Source organism: Metarhizium robertsii, assembly GCF_000187425.2.
Source record: "Metarhizium robertsii ARSEF 23 chromosome Unknown MAA_Scf_3, whole genome shotgun sequence".
Lineage (NCBI taxonomy): Eukaryota > Fungi > Ascomycota > Sordariomycetes > Hypocreales > Clavicipitaceae > Metarhizium > Metarhizium robertsii.
Window position 1 is genome coordinate 2,678,810 of NW_011942171.1, and position 18,856 is coordinate 2,697,665.

General features: G+C 52.2%; 8 protein-coding genes across 8 annotated transcripts; 4 read left to right on the plus strand and 4 right to left on the minus strand.

Annotated features, from left to right (window-relative positions):
• Positions 1-1,103: 1,103 nt before the first annotated feature.
• MAA_03602 (ribonucleoside-diphosphate reductase M2 subunit) lies at positions 1,104-2,546 on the plus strand (the record flags this gene model as incomplete). Its single annotated transcript, XM_007821600.1, has 4 exons — positions 1,104-1,133; positions 1,213-1,482; positions 1,553-1,886; positions 1,936-2,546. The coding sequence occupies 4 exons, from the start codon at positions 1,104-1,106 to the stop codon at positions 2,544-2,546; spliced, it is 1,245 nt and encodes a 414-aa protein (XP_007819791.1).
• Positions 2,547-3,081: 535 nt separating this feature from the next.
• MAA_03601 (Signal recognition particle, SRP9 subunit) lies at positions 3,082-3,690 on the minus strand (the record flags this gene model as incomplete). Its single annotated transcript, XM_007821599.1, has 2 exons — positions 3,082-3,465; positions 3,619-3,690. 2 exons carry the CDS (start codon positions 3,688-3,690, stop codon positions 3,082-3,084), a joined length of 456 nt encoding a protein of 151 aa, XP_007819790.1.
• An 896-nt stretch (positions 3,691-4,586) lies between these two features.
• Positions 4,587-5,945, minus strand: MAA_03600 (WD40-repeat-containing domain protein; the record flags this gene model as incomplete). Its single annotated transcript, XM_007821598.1, has 3 exons — positions 4,587-5,386; positions 5,449-5,683; positions 5,805-5,945. The coding sequence occupies 3 exons, from the start codon at positions 5,943-5,945 to the stop codon at positions 4,587-4,589; spliced, it is 1,176 nt and encodes a 391-aa protein (XP_007819789.1).
• A 1,939-nt stretch (positions 5,946-7,884) lies between these two features.
• On the plus strand, positions 7,885-8,800 carry MAA_03599 (Mitochondrial substrate/solute carrier; the record flags this gene model as incomplete). Its single annotated transcript, XM_007821597.1, has 2 exons — positions 7,885-8,485; positions 8,568-8,800. 2 exons carry the CDS (start codon positions 7,885-7,887, stop codon positions 8,798-8,800), a joined length of 834 nt encoding a protein of 277 aa, XP_007819788.1.
• Positions 8,801-9,230: 430 nt separating this feature from the next.
• On the minus strand, positions 9,231-10,393 carry MAA_03598 (Thiouridylase subunit 2; the record flags this gene model as incomplete). Its single annotated transcript, XM_007821596.2, has 2 exons — positions 9,231-10,325; positions 10,388-10,393. The coding sequence occupies 2 exons, from the start codon at positions 10,391-10,393 to the stop codon at positions 9,231-9,233; spliced, it is 1,101 nt and encodes a 366-aa protein (XP_007819787.2).
• Positions 10,394-12,544: 2,151 nt separating this feature from the next.
• MAA_03597 (PH domain containing protein) lies at positions 12,545-13,831 on the plus strand (the record flags this gene model as incomplete). The annotated part of the gene is made up of 2 exons (XM_007821595.1): positions 12,545-12,697; positions 12,806-13,831. 2 exons carry the CDS (start codon positions 12,545-12,547, stop codon positions 13,829-13,831), a joined length of 1,179 nt encoding a protein of 392 aa, XP_007819786.1.
• Positions 13,832-15,250: 1,419 nt separating this feature from the next.
• MAA_03596 (cellulase family protein) lies at positions 15,251-16,504 on the plus strand (the record flags this gene model as incomplete). Its single annotated transcript, XM_007821594.1, has 1 exon — positions 15,251-16,504. One exon carries the CDS (start codon positions 15,251-15,253, stop codon positions 16,502-16,504), a length of 1,254 nt encoding a protein of 417 aa, XP_007819785.1.
• A 515-nt stretch (positions 16,505-17,019) lies between these two features.
• On the minus strand, positions 17,020-18,373 carry MAA_03595 (uncharacterized protein; the record flags this gene model as incomplete). The annotated part of the gene is made up of 3 exons (XM_007821593.1): positions 17,020-17,985; positions 18,067-18,210; positions 18,314-18,373. 3 exons carry the CDS (start codon positions 18,371-18,373, stop codon positions 17,020-17,022), a joined length of 1,170 nt encoding a protein of 389 aa, XP_007819784.1.
• Positions 18,374-18,856: the final 483 nt, after the last annotated feature.

Here is an 18,856-nt window from a genome sequence, read left to right on the forward strand (position 1 = left end):
CGGGGCTTTTGCATATACCAGGGTTTAGCAAGCAAGTGTGTACTGCGTTTGAATGTCTCTGTTTGATTTTGAGATGGAAGCAGGTAACAAGAAGCCACATGGCCAAATAGGTAGAACGATAATACTATAAGTTTCAGTACCACCTTGTCGGGATCGATTTCTTGTAGTCAGTAGGCACCTCAATTTGTACCACGGTATTGTCGCAAAATTATTGCATCGGAGTGAACGGTCCATTGGACGGCTCAGTAAAACACTCTGCTTACTGTAAAGGATGAAGGCAGCATTTATCAATCCTCCGAGACACACGATGGTACAATTCGCCGTGGCCCATGGTAATTGTCTCCACATTGACAAGATCTGATAACGCTTGCTTGCCGATTACTCCGTACCAGCGACTGATCTCCCCTGGTTCAAAGGGGGCGTGAAGACGGTAGTAGTATGTACATGCTCAGGTACCGAGTATTTTTCTGAGTGCTGGCCAAGGGAATAAAGCTCATGTCTCGGTTTGCGAGTCGCGCAGCGTCAGGCCATCTCCGAGACGCCATCCCGAGCTCCGCCAAAGTCGACGACAATGCAGGGGTTTCGTCATACAGACACGAGAAGTGGGTGTTTGTTTGCTGATTGATAAACTGCAAATCATGACGACGGCTTCGAGCCAGTAGTGGCAATACTTGGACGCGACGAGCCTCTGCACATGTCGTTCCCTGCAAGCCCATTTAAATCGGTGGCTGGTATGCACAAGCCAGGGCAACCAAGCGCTCGAGCGTGCGACAGGAGGACCCTCAGTGCGGGCGCAGGTACCAAGCTTGTACCCGCGAAGGCTCCACCTCGATACTTGGGTACGTACTCCCGACCTCTCGGCCGCGTTTCCCCCACTTAAAACACGTTTCGACGCGTCTGGCACACGTGACTACGCACCTCTACGTTCGGCTCAAGTTTAGTACAAAAAGCTCTGGCGCCACCATTAACTCATTAACGCCATCTCTCATCATCGCGTCCTCAAACCATCTTCTCAGGCCGAGTTCAAGCCCAATTTCTTCGTTGTGATTGCTCCTTACCTATAATTGTCATACATCCCCTCACATAACATCATACACATCACAATGACTACCCAGATCACCCCCTCCAAGCAGGTAAGTCGCAGTCATGGCTGGCACTGACGCGCCCGTCGCCATCTACCCTTCATTGTTAAGAAGCTAACCGCGTTTCCAGGCTGCTTCAGCCATTGATTCGCTGAAGATGGAGTCGCCGGTTAAGAAATTGGATTTTGGTGTCGCCAACAAAGAGAACAAGCCTCTCGATGAGGCTGCCGTCGCTGCCCTTGCTGAGCAGGTCGACGCTGAGCACGAGTCCAAGATTGAGAGCAAGAAAGACGACAAATCAGCTGCAGTCGCCCCTGGCATCAAAGCAGAAGAAGTCGATGAGCCTCTTCTCCAAGAGAATCCTCAGCGCTTCGTTTTGTTCCCTATCAAGTATCACGAGGTACGTGACGCGTCAAGACGCGTAAAGTGGTGTTTGCATGGCTGGGTCTAACATGAGTGGATACAATTAGATCTGGCAAATGTACAAGAAAGCTGAAGCTTCTTTCTGGACGGCCGAGGAGATTGATCTCTCCAAAGATCTGCACGACTGGAACAACCGTCTGAATGACGACGAAAAATATTTCATTTCTCATATCCTGGCTTTCTTCGCTGCCTCAGATGGTATCGTCAACGAGAATCTGGTCGAGCGCTTCAGCGGCGAGGTTCAGATCCCCGAGGCCCGCTGCTTCTACGGCTTCCAAATTATGATGGAGAACATCCACTCAGAAACCTACTCATTGCTGATCGATACCTACATCAAAGAGAATGCCCAACGCACCTACTTATTCAATGCTATTGATACCAGTATGTTCACGCGCGCTACTATTTCCGACCCGCTGCTAATTCAAGCTAGTTCCTTGTATCCGCAAGAAGGCCGACTGGGCCATCCGATGGATCCAGGACAAGGAGTCTACCTTCGCTCAGCGTCTCGTCGCGTTCGCTGCTGTTGAGGGCATCTTCTTCAGTGGTGCATTCGCCTCTATCTTCTGGCTGAAGAAGCGCGGCCTCATGCCAGGTCTGACCTTCTCCAACGAGCTCATCTCTCGTGATGAGGGTCTGCACACTGACTTTGCCTGCCTCCTGCATTCCCACCTCAAGAATCGCGCTAGCAAGCAAGTCATCTACGACATCATTACAGACGCTGTCGCTATTGAGCAAGAATTTTTGACTGAGGCTCTGCCCTGCGCTCTACTTGGCATGAACTCCAATTTGATGAAGCAGTACATTGAATTCGTTGCTGATCGTTTGTTGGTCGCTCTTGGAAACGAGAAGGTGTACAAAACGTCCAATCCCTTCGACTTCATGGAAAACATTTCTCTTGGCGGCAAGACCAACTTCTTTGAAAAGCGAGTTGGTGACTACCAAAAGGCTGGTGTTTTGGCCAGCGCTTCCAAGAAAGAAGACGGTACTGTTTCCGATGAAAATAAAGATGGCGGTGACTTCACCTTTGACGACGATTTCTAAGCTGGTTCACAGACGACAGCCACTTGGAATTTCAAAAAAAAAATGTACCCTTGCGGTTTTTCCTTTGTCATATATATGAATTGTATATTTGCAAAGCCACTTCAGGCTCAGACAACGGAGGCGGGGGGATTACTGAATTGGCTTGGTCCTTTTTGGTATTGTTATTGGTTGTGTTTGGGAAGGTCACTAAGATCCATAATAATGGCCGGCGTTGGGGGTTTTGCGGTTATTTTTTGTACGACCAGGCACGCGGAAAGTGCTGTATTGAATGGATAGATGGGATCATGATGTATTGTAGCACGCTAAACCCATATTTTGCATAATAAACGTGCATTGGAAATGGAGATCTGATCAGTCTGGCAAGATATGTCTTGCGCATTCCCTGAATGTGGGTAGTTGGATCAAACAGGCGTTAATTCGAGCTGTTTTCAGGTCGGTGGCCTTGTCCTCCCACTGGGTCTGGCAATAGTCGTGCTCGTTCTTCTCATTCCTTCCCCAGCCCACAACCCACGGTAATCGGCCTCTTTCTTGACGCCTATTTTCTACCCTTCTTCTTCTTTTTGCCGCCACCTTGTTGTGCCTGTTGGCCCTGCGGTTGTTGCGACGCTGGCGTGGCCGCACCGCTGCCCTTGTTGTCTCCGTCACCGCCGTCAGCACCACCACCACCACCGGAGGCATCTGGCATGGCCTCCTCCGGAACATCGAGAGGCACGGCAGCCATTGACCGGCCCAGTCGCCCTAGAGACGAGTAGACCAGACGCGAGACCTCGGCAGCCTTGGTGGTGCGGTACTTGAGCGTGACGCCACTGACGGGATCATATGTCTTTATAACCAGGCTTCCGCGGGGGGGTTTCGGGGCATCATTGACGGGCGTATCTCCATCGGTGTCATCCGCTTTCCTTTTCCGTGATTTGACGGGCTGTATGGAGTATTTTGTCGTAATGCGAGTCTGTGAACGTCGGGCGTCAGCTAACCCACTCCCTGTCACTCAGTGCCTGTATGCCTCTTTTGGTAGGTCGTGGAAACCGGCTTCGGCGCAAATACAAGCTCGGTGTCGAGCGATGGCACGTACGGTAGAAGGTCTAGCCTCGAGGAGAAGCGTGGATTGCTCAAGCCATTCCTGGCTCGACTTGAAGTATGGCATTCTGGCGGATGTTCGCCAGCGGTGGCACGTGTGTATCCGACGATATCCGTCCTCTAGAGCGGACTGGCTGACCTGCGCCAGTACTTCGTCGATCTTGCAATGACGAGGGTGGTGTTTCGCAGCAGGAAAAGAGCTGAAATAAAAGATGTCGCAGTAGACATATGATGGGTGCGGTTGGCTGTGGTCTGGTGGGATAAAGTCAGGTGGGGCATGGGAGCAGGGACGGGATAGGAGCCGCTTGGTTGGTGGCGTGGAGCTTCTCTCCATGGACGGTGGTGATGGCAATTAAGTTGCGTCCTACCCTAAATGGTAGGAATAATTTATACGGAATAACCTTTACTCTTTTTTCTTCTTTTTTTTTTGTTTTGGCATGCTAAGAAGTCTTCTAGCGTATTGGAGCATTCTTTTCGGGGAGGATCTCGTGAGTATACAAAACCTTCATTACATGGAAGCTCGGTGTGTGTTTAAGCACGCAATATATAAGTGCTGGCGACAGTGAAGCTATCAATTCGAAAAAATACCCCTACCCCCCAGTCCCGCGAGTGCTACGGCACAGACTATTCGAGTATAAAACTTAAAACATGACACAGAATCGAGGAATCGTGCGTATGTCACGTTTTTTGTACGACGACCCGAAGGCAGTCAGCCCCCAGCACCAATTCAAGACGAAGGACTACATCCCTCACCCTCCAATTCATTGGAGTCCGCGGGTCAGATATAGCTTCAAACATTGATGTAGTGAACGCATTGTAGGTTGAAGCAATAGTACTGTTCCACCGTCCCACCTCCAGATTCAAGGGTATATATATTGTCCCCGCCACGATATATGCAGTAAATAGTCATCATATCATCATAAAAACCCAGCCTAACTCCGCACCACAACCATATTCCAGAGTCTAGGTGCTCATGTAGGAGGCATCCGGTAACCAGAACAGTAAATCTTGATCCGCCGTGGCAAAGAAGTTGAACCGGGGGTTAAAGGCAACAACGGCTGTTTCCCTCTTGTCAGGGAGCGTCCAGTTGGGCTCCAATACCTTATGGTCGGGTATCGAGGACAAAGAATCCCACACCAAGATATCCTGTCTTGATCCGCTTATGATGAACCGGCCATCTGGCGCAAAGCAACAGTCCCCGCTGCTGTCGAAATTCGAAGGATCCGTTGCCGCATTGCCGTTTGATAATGAGGCCGTCTCACCTGGAGCCTGTCGCCTGGTTCCGCCCGTAGGCTTGCGCAGGTAGGCCTTGAGCGTCCCCTCAAACGCATCCAGGAGGAAATGCCCATTGCCCTTGGTACCGACAAGCAGCGATTTGCCATCATTGGAGAACTCCAGCTTGGTCCAACCCTTGACAAGGTTCTGCTGGTCCATCTTGCTGCACTGCTCCACTACATCTACGGTCGAAAACGGAGCCTTGTCATAGTTACGAACGTCGTATAATAGCACGGTTCCGCTGCTAGGGCATGCAACGCCAAAGACCATGCCCGAAGGGTCGTACGCTGCAAGATACGGCGATCTGAGAAACAATTGCCCCTGCCAATGTTTGGACTGGGTGTCCCAAAGACGGACGGTGTTGTCTTGAGAGCACGATATGAAATTGTCGCTGCCGGGATGAACCGCGAGATTGGTCACGTTGCCCTCATGCCCTTCGAAGTAGCGTATGAACGAGTTGTCATGGGTCGCAAGGTATCGAATGGCGTCTGAGAAGCAATGTTAGCTGGCAGGACGGCGAGACGCGCTCATGGGAAGCAGGCCACGTTACTGTTCTGCTTCGTGCTGGCATATATGATGCTCGAATTCGTATGCGTAAACTTGGCCAGCTTGACGCCGTACTTTTTACTTAGGAGGCTCTTGTCGTGGCGACCTTCCTTTACATTGTAGATCTGTATCGTCTCGTCGCTTGCGGACGTCATCAACAGCTCGCCCTCATCGTCGTAGTCGATGGATAGGACATGCGGCACTGGGCGACCTTCTTTCAGGTCTTCGCGTCGGAGCAGCTAGGAGCGGACAAACTTGAGTTAGAAATCATGCTCAACATGGCCAAACGCGCGACTCTGGCACGGGCGAGAAGAACAAGGCAGAGCAGAGGAGAGAGCAATACCAAGCCGACACACTCACCTTGGTAGGTCTAAAGCTGGATATGACGTCGCTCAGGTTAGATACAGATGCTGTACCGCCAAACGACCTCTGAATATTTAGAGATCGTCCGTTGATGGACACGCCGCTAGGGCGGTCCAGATCCATGGGGGTTGACGACATGATTCAATGGCTCTTGAGGCTGCGTAAAAACGCGGGATATGAGGCATGCGAAAGCACGGGTGCAACGGCCTGTATGCGACGGGTCACGGCCCTCGCTGGCAGGTTTGGAACGAGGTCGTAAATTTGGGGATTGTGGTCCTGTTACCCCGACCAGTATCCGGATGCCTGCTTTGTACGTTGGGGATAGGATCGCCGGAGCAGGTGGCCGCCGTCAACATCCAGGGGGAGCGTCCTGGCGTTATACAGATTCCGTGCAATTTCCAGGCTGGCCACTCTGTGTAGTCTCTAGTAGCAATGCATTGATAGTGCCTTCATTGATGAGCTTGGTTGCATGTGCGGTCTTGGAGAACTGGAGAATTGGATTGACCACTTGGCGTGGAGCACAAGCCACAGGAGCTGCTGCTCGTGAGGCTTGATGCTGACCTTTTGCAGTCTAGCGTGTGGACCCTGTTTGCGGCTCTCGCTCCAACTCGCACCGGTGTTCTCGCTGCGACGATGCCGGCTTTGGGGTCGGGCGGGAGTTGCAACATCCACGAGGCAAAAGGCAGACGCATAATACGAGAAGGGATCAAGAGTTGGGAACTTGATACAATGGCGCGTAGTGGTTGGAATATAGAGGCCAACGGTAAGGACTAGTAGTACCCGGGGATTCAAACATATTCTGGCTTTTTTAAAAAGATGATCCGAAGCCGAAGTCGCAGTCCTCCTATCCCAGTCTGGTTGGGGCATGGTGCTTAGGTGAGCCAAGGGTCAAGCAGTTGAATTGCTTGCTTACTTATCTTAACCCTCTGGTACCCGAGGAGGCGGGGCACGCTCCCGAATTTGTTCACTTGAAAGAAGTCTAGATGGATTGAATCAACGGGTACTCCTATTGACCTCATAGTCCGCTGTGTCAGCCTCTGCAGTGGAGTCCTGCGCCTAAGCCCTCCGTCCTCCAGGCACGGTAGTCGCTGCATGTGCGGCTAATATCTGGAACCAGCGCACATGTGCAGCGCCAGCGGTGAACATTCCAGTGCCCCCGCCGGTCCAGCGGTGCCACGCATACGTGCTTAGTGAGCCACCCCGGCCCCCTCGGCCCCCAAGGTTCAAATTTCTCGCCAGCATTGAATGGGTTTTTTTTCGGGGCTGCCTAATGGAGCGCTTCTTATTGTCCCAGCGCCATCCTGGAGCGGCCGACGGCCGACGTCGGCACAGAAGATGCGGCAGTCGATTGACCCGTTGCAGCACCCACCATCTGCGTCGCAGATGAACCTGTCATCTTCGCCAGTCACTATGGTCTTTTCCCGTTAACATATTTTTGGCATCCCGAGTTTGAGAAAATACCCCGGCTGCATTGAACAGGCCCAGCTGCTCGCCGGACAGGCTTTCCGACTGCCTCGACGCAATCGAGCCTCGAAGGCCCCCCGTCTAACCTTGCACCACCCTACAAATATCTTGGGCACGCCTGGTCTGGGCGCCCTGGTATTTTGAGGCTCTGGAAACAGCGAGGCCGACGCGGCTTTTGGAGTTGACATACCTGTTTTGCACCGCATCTTTTTATATCGTTCTTTTGTGTACTTTGCCCCGGCTTTTCTTTCCGCTCCTTTGACCGTGGAGAACCGCATACCAAACTGATAGTCCGCGCATTTCTCGGACGCAATGTCGACAACGCTTGGGTATGTGCCTCTACGGCGCAAACGCGCATTTGCCGCCTTTTTTCTATATCTTGGCACTTTGATAGAGTAGCTAACCTTTTGTAACATACAGAGCATTTATCGCTGGCGGCATCGCAGCTTGCGGTGCTGTTACGGCAACCCACCCATTCGAGACCGTCAAGATTCGGTACGTCAATTTTTGTCTCGCTCGCCCGCCATTCCAGCTCCCTCATTCTATGGTGATTTGAGTTGGATTTAATCTCATTAACGGCTCTAACTCTTGTCTTTCTTTTTGTCGCCGTAGGATGCAATTACAAGGCGAACTCCAACAAAAGGGACGCCAGCCACACTTCTACCGAGGCCCAATCCACGGCGTGGGTGTCATCCTGCGAAACGAAGGCTTACGCGGTATTTATCGTGGCCTGGGAACAGCCTACATTTACCAGATTCTCCTCAATGGCTGCCGGTTAGGTTTCTATGATCCCATGCGCAAGGGTTTAGCAACCTTGTTCCTCAAAAACGAAAATGCCCAGAACCTCGGAATCAACATGTTTTGCGGTGCCTTCTCTGGCGTCATTGGCGCAGCTGCCGGCAGTCCGTTCTTCCTCGTCAAGACCCGCCTTCAGAGCTATTCGCCGTTTCTGCCAGTCGGCACTCAACACCAGTATCGCAATGCTTGGGATGGCCTGTCGCAGATCTACCGCGCGGAGGGTGTGGGCGGCCTGTATCGCGGTATTGGTGCGGCAATGATCCGAACCGGCTTCGGCAGCTCCGTCCAGCTGCCGACATACTTTTTCGCCAAGAGGCGGTTAATGCGACATGCTGGTATGGAGGAGGGTCCTGCTTTGCACCTGGCCAGCAGCGCTGCCAGTGGCTTTGTTGTCTGTTGCTTCATGCACCCCCCTGGTAAGTAACTGTCTTTACTAAGGAACGCAAAACGCGGCTCAGAAGAGGAGCACCCATCGCTGACACGTTGTGTCATCTATAGATACCATCATGTCTCGCCTCTACAACCAAAACGGCAATCTCTACAAGGGCGTTTTCGACTGCTTGGGAAAGACGATCCGCACAGAGGGCCTTTTCGCCATCTACAAAGGGTTCCTGCCTCACCTGGCAAGAATTCTGCCTCACACAATCTTGACGCTTTCGCTGGCTGAACAGACTAACAAGTTGGTAAGGAAGTTTGAGGGCCGGATGTTGCCAATGGTTGCCAAGGCATGATTGGCTTTTGACACTCGGCCGTGATCCGTTTGCGCCACATATATACATATATATATACACACATATATATGCTACTGCCCCATACAACTATAAAGTTTGGGGACTCGTTTGATAGTTGGTTATCTGAGAGTGGTGGGTTCTTTACTAGACAAAAATTAGACTGCGGGCATTGGTACTGTACAATTTGGCCGAAGAGATGGGGATGGACCAGGTATTTCAATAAAGGCAGAGGGGGTGCATCTGAGCGGAGTTTTTACAGTCTAGATATTTACATATAGACATTTATTTGAGACACATGCCTATCTGGGTATCTTCTGTCCCTCCTCATTATCGCTTACAATGGCATCAATGAAGAGAGCATGAAATGTCTTTTGTACTTTTTCATTTTACTTTTTTTTCTTTGGTCTTTCTCTTTTCCTCTTTGTTCATTTCATCCATTGATGGATCTCTTGCATCCATAGCATAAACGCATAGTCTGGGAAGCGGCGTCATGCGTATCCGCATCGTCACCAAGTTCACCAGCCCACCGCGAATCGCCTTGCTTGTCCAACGTCATGCCACACATGAGACAAAAGCTTCCGCTCGCGGCTCTGTCCAGCTTCCCCGTGGTCCGCACGACGTTGGCCACAATACCCGACTGAGGACCCTCCACAGAGTCAAAGTAGCGTTCCATGACTTCTGTAATGCTCAAGTCTTTATGTGACACGACATTGCTCGCTGTTGCGTTGTCCTCGGGCATGAGGTCCTTCAGAGAAGGCACGAGATCAAGATATAGCTTGATTTCATTCTTGAACAGCTCCCTCAACGGATAGTACACGGGCATTTGCGCCTGCGACACCTCCTTCGTCCCGGCAGAGCCGGGCCGCGCATCATACGTACAGACGGCAAACGGACCGTCGTTGATCTGCCAAGGAACGGCAAATCCCCGCCCGTTTGCCACCTCTGCAAAAGTAAGCGCCGCGAGAGCCGATGTGCTGTGTCCCAGGAGCAGGGCCGAGTACGACCTCTCCAGGGCCAGATCCAGGAGGATATGGCGTATGAAGAGCCGCAGGATATCCGCCCTTGAAGTCACGGACGGCAGCGAGTCGAAATACTTTTGCAACCGCCCAACGCGGTCCCCCCCGGGCTCGCCCATGTGTGGACATCCCAGCGCCGACCAGTCAAGCGTCTTGACGGCGCAGATTCTGCTCAGATGCACGCACTCGAAGGAGACGTTGGGAAACCGCTGCCGGTACTTGGAGAGCAGCCGTTGCGCGGGACCGTCGTCCTGGTCAGCGGGATGCGACAAGTCCGTGTCGACGTGGACGGCCAATGGCTCAAACGCCGGAGACGACTTCTTGGACAGGTAGAACCTCGCGCAGATGTCTAGGAGCTGCACCATTACGGTGGAGGACGGCCCAAACGACAGACCGCCGAGATATCTTCGAGGCCCTGGTCTGCCCTGGGGCCTGGTGTCCCGGCCGACAGCGCCGAGGCGCCGGCCTGCCTTGTCTTCAACATAGTCTACAAAACAGTCGCTGTAGGACTCATTTTTGTCAATACGCCAATTTGAGCCAATCAAGTCTGTGTGGTGCGTGATCGACTCACCGGCATGCTGGGCCGTTTCTCAAATCATATGGAGCGTCTGGGTTTTTACAACGCTCGCATGGCTTTGGGGTGGCTGATGCGGGAGCCATTTGGCACAATTAATTAATTGCGCGGGCTAATAAAGGGTTCACACGCCTCCGTGTTGATATATGTGTGTGTGTTTGCGCATGTATTATTTTTATTCTTGGCAGATATAGACGGAGAAATACATATGTAGTCTTGGGCATAAGTTCCGGGATCTGATGAGGCTTGCAAAAGTCCGGTGTGTAGTGGCTGAGTGTTTTTTTTTTTTTGGAGCGAGGCTCTGCCGGTGGTCAGGCGGCTGCTGGCAGACTGGAGCTCTCAGAGGCGCCGCCGATACCCACCTGGGCACTTGAGCTGTTGCACAGTCGGCATGTGGCCACGAGCTTGGGCAATGGGAAACACATCATTTCCAAGAGTTGACGAGGGCCCGGGGCCGTTGATTAAACGACACGGACCAGGAATGACATGCTCAGATGATGGAGATGATGGTGATGACTGCGGCACGCGGCAAGAGTACCGACCTAGAGGTACATGTACTTAGGCAGGCACCCGCCAAGCGCCGACCTAGGCTGTACATGTGGAATTCGAACAAGGCAGACAACAATCGCAGACTGCAATTCTTCTTGTCTACTTTACTTAAGTAAGTACCTAGATGCTGCACCGGTTCGTCATGGGTGTCGTAATCGCCCAAAGGGCCCAGCGACCGGCAGTCGCGGGAAGAAAAGGCGGCTTCTTCGACGTCTCAGGCAAACACTCGCAAACGACCCGTTTGACCATGGACGGGTGCAGCGAACATGACGTCAAAAGCGCAAGCCTTGTATGTATGCACTTGATTGAGTGCGTGCTGGAACACCGAGTGCAATTGCTTGCTGACCCCTCACCAATAGCTGGAGTGTCCTTATGTCTGGTTGCTCAAATGTGGCGGACGCCCTGCGACGATACAAATCCAGCCTGTGAGCGTGACCTGATTAATGGCCGAAACCAGCCCCAAAAAGACTCCAAGTGGATGAAACTCGCCTTTTCGCTTTCAATGTTTTGATTGCCTGGGACTCGTGACTGTGACGGCTTTGCTTTGCTCCGTGGCCTGCGACCTGTGACATTTTACATTTTGTTCATCACCCCGCGGCATTCACAAACTCCAAAAGTCAAAGTCGACCCGACTTCATTTGCTGAGGCTGCACCAACACTGAAACAACCCCTGCTCTCCTCCGGGGCCAACCAGATCCGCTCAAGTGCTGGGACCAGGCCTCTTTCAAGTCTGCAAGTCCGTTTTGTTCCCATCGTCTTTCTGCTCTTGTGGTTCATTGATTCATCCATTCTTTCTTTTCTGCAACAAGACTTGCCGCTGCTTCCTGAACAGCATACGAACCGCACGTGCACCCGACACGCACGCGAAAACCACAACGCCACTCACTGTCCATCTCATTGTCCGACCGGCTCTGCGCCTTCCTCCCGTTTCGACTTCACCATTCTATATCCCAAGCACAAACCAGTTTTCTACAACGGCACCTGGTCACTGCAAGCTGTGAGGCTCTTTGTCTTCTTCGGCCGCCATCTCGAGCCTCGGACTATTATGTCTTGACCGCCCAACGTAGTCTTGAGCTGTCTCGAGCACTGCTGCAACTTAATTACCTTGCCCGCCCCGAATGTTTCCAACTACGGCTGTAGCTTGGTGATAGCCAAACTTTGTACTGCGCGCTATTTCATGCTGTTGAGCAAGTGCGAGAGGTGGACGAGGACGAAGCTTTCCCTTGCTAACCCTGTCAATTGGATCGATCGCTAGATTCCACCAGCGGCGCCGCAACATCGAGGCTAGCTCGGGCTAACCAACTCAACCCGCGCCTCTCCTCTGCCATATAACATCGTCTATTTCCGCCTGATTCTACCTTTTGGACTCAAATCCCAAACTCCTGGTGAACATCATCGCAGTACGAATCACAATAGACCGTGTGTCCGACTCGACGGAAGCGTTGTTGCTTCACCACAGAACGAAAATCGCTAAGCGCCGGCTGCTATAGCTTTCTCTACTCAAACACCCATCTCTACCTAGGAAACCACGCCTATACACCGAGTTCTTCGCCTCCCAGTCAGTTGGGACAGTTACTATTCCGGGCGTCTTTAGAACTGTTCACCATGGCTGCTACGCAGGCGATTGATGTTGCTCCGCAAAAGAGTACCGGCTTGGGTTATGTTGGCCAGACAGCGGTTGCCTCCTTATCTCAAAGCCGACCAAACTATAGATCCCTTGCCAACGTCAACCAGAATGGCTGCTTCGAGTCTGATCGGGTAATAAAATGCGGCTATGTTGAAAAGAGGACTAAAACAAAGGTTCGTTGGAGAAATTCCTGACGTCTCTTCGTCATCCTGGCCCTGTTCACTGACGTGTAACTGCAGAACTGGAAGACGGTGTACCTTGTCTTGCGGCCCAACACCATATCGATATACAAGAACAATAGAGAGACAAAACTTCGCCATCAGGTACATCTATCAGATCTTTCGGCCGTTGCCTATCTCAAAGATCCCAAGCACAAGCGCGATCATGTATTTGGGCTCTTCTCCCCTTCCCGCAACTATCACTTTCAAGCGCTGTCACAGCAAGACGCTCAGGAATGGGTCGAAACATTACGGAGAGAAACAAGGATAGAAGAGGAGGAGGAAATGTTCCTCTCAAGCCCGTTGGCGCGGAGTGTGTCACCCACAGGACTAATGTCTGCGAAAACAAGCGGCATGCCAAACGTCTCGGATGGTCGCGACGCAAACAGAATGTTGTCGAGCTCGCCTGAGACGTATGGGCCTCCAGAGCCTGGGTTCGTCATTGACGCTGATAATAGACGAAGGTCATATTTTCTCGACTCCTCAGGCATGTCAGGCAATGAACTACCGTCACACTCTGACCTGTCGGATAACGAGACACAGCGGCCTCAAGGTGCGTCCGTGGACGGTCTGGCAGTAGTGAATCTGTCACCTGTGGGCACAAAGCTAACTGCGCATCCAGCCACCACAAACCGTTCGGGCAGCCAAATCAGTATATCCAACGTCATGGGCAGCAGCCTTGGCGCTCCGGGAGAACAGCATCCTGACAGAGTCATCTGGCAAGGGCGGCTCTGGCAGCTCCGGAGTAGAGGTGTGAGGCCATGGAGGGAAATGTGGGGAGTGCTCCGACCTAGAAACCTCATTCTCTATAAGGACCAGGATGAATATACGGCTCAGTTGATTCTTGAGCTCTCGGCTGTTGTCGATGTTGTGGATACAGATTCCGTCAAGAACAAGGACAATTGCGTACAGATCATTACGGAAGAGAAGAGCTACAGGTTCTGTTTCCATGACGAAGAGACGCTAGTACAATTCATTGGCGCCTTTAAGAGTTTGCTTGCGAAGCGGCGTGGGTTCGAGGCGAGGACGGTTGCTTCGTCCTTGTGACCTTGATTTAATTTCATACACTAAGATTGGAAAGGACTGAGTGTCTTGGTCAAAGGGATCTCAACCACTCACTCCCAAAGCAAGCGTTTACGACTCACGACAGCCACTGCATTTACTTGATTATTCTTGTTCAAACCAGCCGGATATTCACGGGACTCGGTGTCTCTGTCTGTCCAGGCTTTCAATATCTTCGGCGTTGCGACATTATATTCTAGTACAAAGGTTGTTTGTTTCCAGCGGCTAAATGCCCACAATACCATCCCAGTTTATTGGTGGGAGATGTTTTCTTTTTCTTTGTATTTCTAGATATCAGGCGTCCTTTGGTGTATTCACTCGGGTAGCCAAGCACACAGTTGAACCATGTGTTTTGTATTCTATTTAATCGAAAAGGCCGGATTAATTTTTGTGCGGACTGAGTTTGTTTTCCCTTTTTTTTTGTTTTTGGATAATTCACTTGGGCTTGACTCCGAGTGGTATCATGTGACAAGCTTTTGGGTTTGGCCGGCTGTTCTCATGCCCCTGCCCGTGCCTACATACATTGTTCTGTTTGGGCCGCTAGAAAAGCTCGAGGACGTCTACAAGAACGGCCAGGGGCATGTGTAACCGACGCGTGATGTTGCAACAATGGAGGGCGCCACTGACAGCCATGGAGTTAAACTGCAGCTCGGGGCGGAGTAGAAGATTGAGACGGCTGACTGAGATGAAGCATCTCTCCACTCCATTCGACTGAGATGTTGCAGGTGGGGAACGCGGTGCCGACGACGCATCGAACGAAAGAACGAAATGCCGCCTGGGGTGAGGAGCACGGGGCAAGGCGATCCGATCCACTCGTATCGACATTTCCTGCAGCCCACCACACCCAAGGACCGTATTACCACTTAACTCCTGGACAATGAGGTCAACAAACACTTCTGACTGGCCATCGTCGAGACTTCCCACCTTGCAAGGGTCCAGGTGCAGCCATCGCCTCCAGTCTCGCTCGTGGTCCGAGCTATTCGCCCGTTCCAGGTCTAAAAGAGGAACATGGCCCATGGTGTGGGCTTTGGTCCACGCGAACCCTATCTCGATTCACCACTAGGCTTATTGACTGCATTCGCCAAGACAAACGGCTCGTCTCTTGATCTTACTGGGTCACGAGCAATCAAAGCTTCATGCCATTTGTGTATATACGTCTGGGATATAAATGACGACCCAGGCCGATAAAACCGGCCCTCATGGCTCATGGCCCAAGGTGCGCGTTTGACAGCTGCGTTCGGCCTTCTTTGAACTAGCCTCCTCGAGTCTGGCTCGCTTTCTCACATTGTGGGAGAACTATCATCAGCCCCGAGAAAGTCACTACCGAAAGTCGACACAGGGTTTTTTTCTTCGTCTTAACAAGCATCGTTTTCCCGTGAGAACTTGCGGCCTCACTCGACAGCAATGAAATTCATGGTGCAACTACTAGCCCTCAGCTATGGCTGTCTCGCCTTCGCTGCGTCTGCAGTAGAGAAGCCTAATGTGCCGCTTCGTTCGTCAAGTCGTTGGATCCTCGACTCGGCCGGGGAGAGAGTCAAGTTGCGCTGTATCAACTGGGCCGGTCACATGGAGGCCAACGTTCCCGAGGGCCTGAACAAGAAGCCCATCGAGCACATCGCCGACTGGATCGCCGGGCAGGGCTACAACTGTGTTCGCCTGACCTACTCCATCGACATGGCTCTCAACCCGGCCCTCAAAGTCCAAGACTCATTCCGCGCGGCAGCTACAGCAGCAGGAGTCTCGGAAGCTGACATGATGCGCGTATATACGGCGGCCGTCGAGAAAAACTCCTTCCTATCTGGCGCCACTGTTCTCGACGTCTTTGATAGAGTGCAATCTGCTCTCTGGAACCGCGGCGTCATGACAATCCTCGATAACCATGTCAGCAAGGCAAGCTGGTGCTGTGACTTGTCCGACGGAAACGGGTGGTGGAATGACGCAAATTTTTACGTGGCAGCCACGAGTCGATACTTTAACACGCAGAAATGGCTCAACGGCCTCAAATCCATGGCTCGATGGAGCGCTTCACGCCCCGGCATTGTTGGCATGTCTCTGCGCAACGAGCTGCGCGCACACGTCGCCCAGATTCCCTGGGCGCCTAGCACCTGGCTCAAGTACATGCCTCGCGCGGGAGACGTCGTGCACGCCGAAAACCCTCGACTCCTCGTCATTGTCGGCGGCATCAACGGCGGGACGGACCTCTCCCCGCTCCGCAACGGCGCCATGAAGCTCGGGAACTGGGCCGACAAGCGTGTCTGGGAAGCCCACGCGTACAGCTTCACCGTCGTAACGCCCAGTCTTGGAAGCTGCGACATTCGCAAGGCCGAATTCGGCGGCTTGTTTGGATTCGTGCTCGAGCAGAACAAGGCTAGCACCGGCCCCTTGTTCCTTTCTGAGTTCGGTGTCGGCATGACTGGTGGTCCGCACGACGGTCTCAGTGATCAGGACAACGACTATCTAACGTGTCTGGTAGGGTACATGGAGAACAATGACGCAGACTGGGCTCACTGGGCTGTCCAGGGGTCGTATTACGTCCGTGACAAGACTGTCGACTACAACGAGACGTGGGGTGCATTGGACTACGAGTGGTCCGACTGGCGAAACCCCAAGTTCAAGGGCATGCTCGGCAACATGTTTGCCGTTACTCAAGGACCATGATATGTATACCATGTGTATACAAGCGTGGAGAAATATTCAGCCGGGAGAAACCATACCAATCAGGTTTTATCTCTTGTATGTACCAACAGCCCAGTGGGATGCCAGAGCCATAAACTTCTCATCAATTTTCCAAACAATGGGTATATCTGTATTTGTGACAATAATACTTGCTATCGTGAATCCCTAGACGTGCCAACTCAAATACCGTTCCTGAGTTCCCAATTTCCGCCAATGTAAAGAGTCATGTTTGCGTACACCCGGCCGGGTCCAATGGTTTGTACATGCGTTACATCAAGAACACTAGACTTTTCCTTTGTAAAATAAACCAAAGAAGAAGAAGAAAAGGCCCCTGTACCACACACCCCCGTGTTTAAACTCAAGTTTCCCCGCGCCTCATTCTTCAATGTCCTGTCTTTGACCAATGCCATCTTCCGCAAGAAAAACGCCGCAAGGTCTGGTTGGATTGATTTTTTTATTTTTTTTTGGCATTTTCCACCTCTTCTTTAGAATGCCCGCTAAGCCTCGTCGATTTTATCGAGGCCGAAGAAATTAGCATCAAAGTCACCGTGCTCCATAGTATCGAACGTGTTATCACGGTCATTCATGAGATCGTCAAACGTATCGCCACCCATTCCGTCTCCGAGACTAAAGTCAAAGTCCATGCCGTCGGTCTGCCCGCCGCCCGTAAACACGTCTGCCAATGCTGGTTCAGCCATGGGCTCCTTCTTTTCTGCCTCTGTGTGGGGTTGACCATCTGCCAGCCGTCCTTCTGGCGCATTTGTTGTAGGGGCTGGTTGCTCTGTCGAATTTGCCGGCAGCATATTTTCCAGAGAGGACATGTTGCCGGTTGCGCCGTCTGTAGCACCAAACGAAGAGAGATCAAACGACGGCTCGGGATTGCTGGCAGCTGCATTCCCATCGCCACCTGGCTGGTTTTGGTTATCATTCGTCGGGGCTGTCGGTGCCAAGGTAAACTCCATGTCGGTGAAGTTCAAGTCTGAGTTTGTCAATTCCAGCACAGTATCGTCGCCGCCGCCACCACCACCACCACCAGTATTGGCTTGGGTCCCTTCTAGTGTCACATCCATCGGTGCAATCGGCGCCTCGTAATTTGATTCTTTGCTTTCCGTTTTAACAGGCCCAGGGCCCCCTGCATGGAGACCAATTAGGGCTTGGGAGGATATATTCTCTTCCTTGATTGAGACAGTGGGCTGTGTTAGGTCCGACATGCCCAGATCCAAGCCTAGGCCCATGCCCATGTCTGGAATAGGGGCGCCGACAGGCTTGTTGCCGGGGCCATCGTTCTCGATTGCTTCCTCTTTGGGGGCTGCTTGCGGCGACGACTCTATCTCTATGGCCATGGGAGACTTTGACTGTGGTTCCAGCTGCGTTGTTTGGGCGAGCGACCGTGATTCATCAGAAGAATGGTTCTGTGCCCTTATTTGGTTTAGATCGCGGAGAAGCACAGATTTGGCACGAATCTAGTGAATGATTAATTGGCGACATTTCCAAGTGCTAGGCGCAAGGGCCAGGAGTGGGCATGGAATAATTCTCATTCTTACAATGTCGTTTTCGAGATCGTCAAGAGCCGAGTGGAAGGCCCTGATGGTGTCTGGCAGCTTGGGCTGCAGCACTCCCTGAGAAGGAGGAATGTTACCTTGACCGTCTCGTCGCGAGGCACGGAGGGCTTTGCCGGTTTGCACGAGCTGCGAACGATTTAGCATGGTTGGCCATTTTGAAGCAGCCTGAACTTGCGCAATGGCGCGCGAGACGGGGATGAAGTTGAGGACTGGGGAGAGGCACACTTACCACATCATTGACGAGCAGCTGGAGGGCGTCCAACGGGTCTTTTGCCTTGGGCGTAGTCATGATGAAGCAGTGGATCAACAATTTATACTGTCTGACAGGGTGATGCGACGAGGGAGCGGTTGTCGTACTTGTGCGTGCGTGGTTGCTCTATAAATGGGTAGGAACGATGGATGGCCGATAGTCGAAGGACGCAGGGTGTCGGCGACGAGCGAGCGAGCCAAAGCGCCATGTGAACATGGGTTAAAGACGACAGTGTTAGTCAGCGTCTTGGTGCAGCCTCTAGCCTACCCTGGAACGCGTGTGCCGACTGTGGGCTTCCCCCATGTGAGTGCGGAGTAGTCGGTTAACTTACATTGACTCAATCGATGACGGCGATGGCCTGAAAACAAAAAATGAAAATGAGACAAAAAAAAAGGGGCAACTAAAGAGTACAGATAGTGGGTGGTTACCTGACAACCAACAGAATATTGGTGTGCCGTATTGACCACGCCCAGGTCCGTGTTCCAGGACCACGACGAGGCCCGGACCGGCTTAATTATCCCG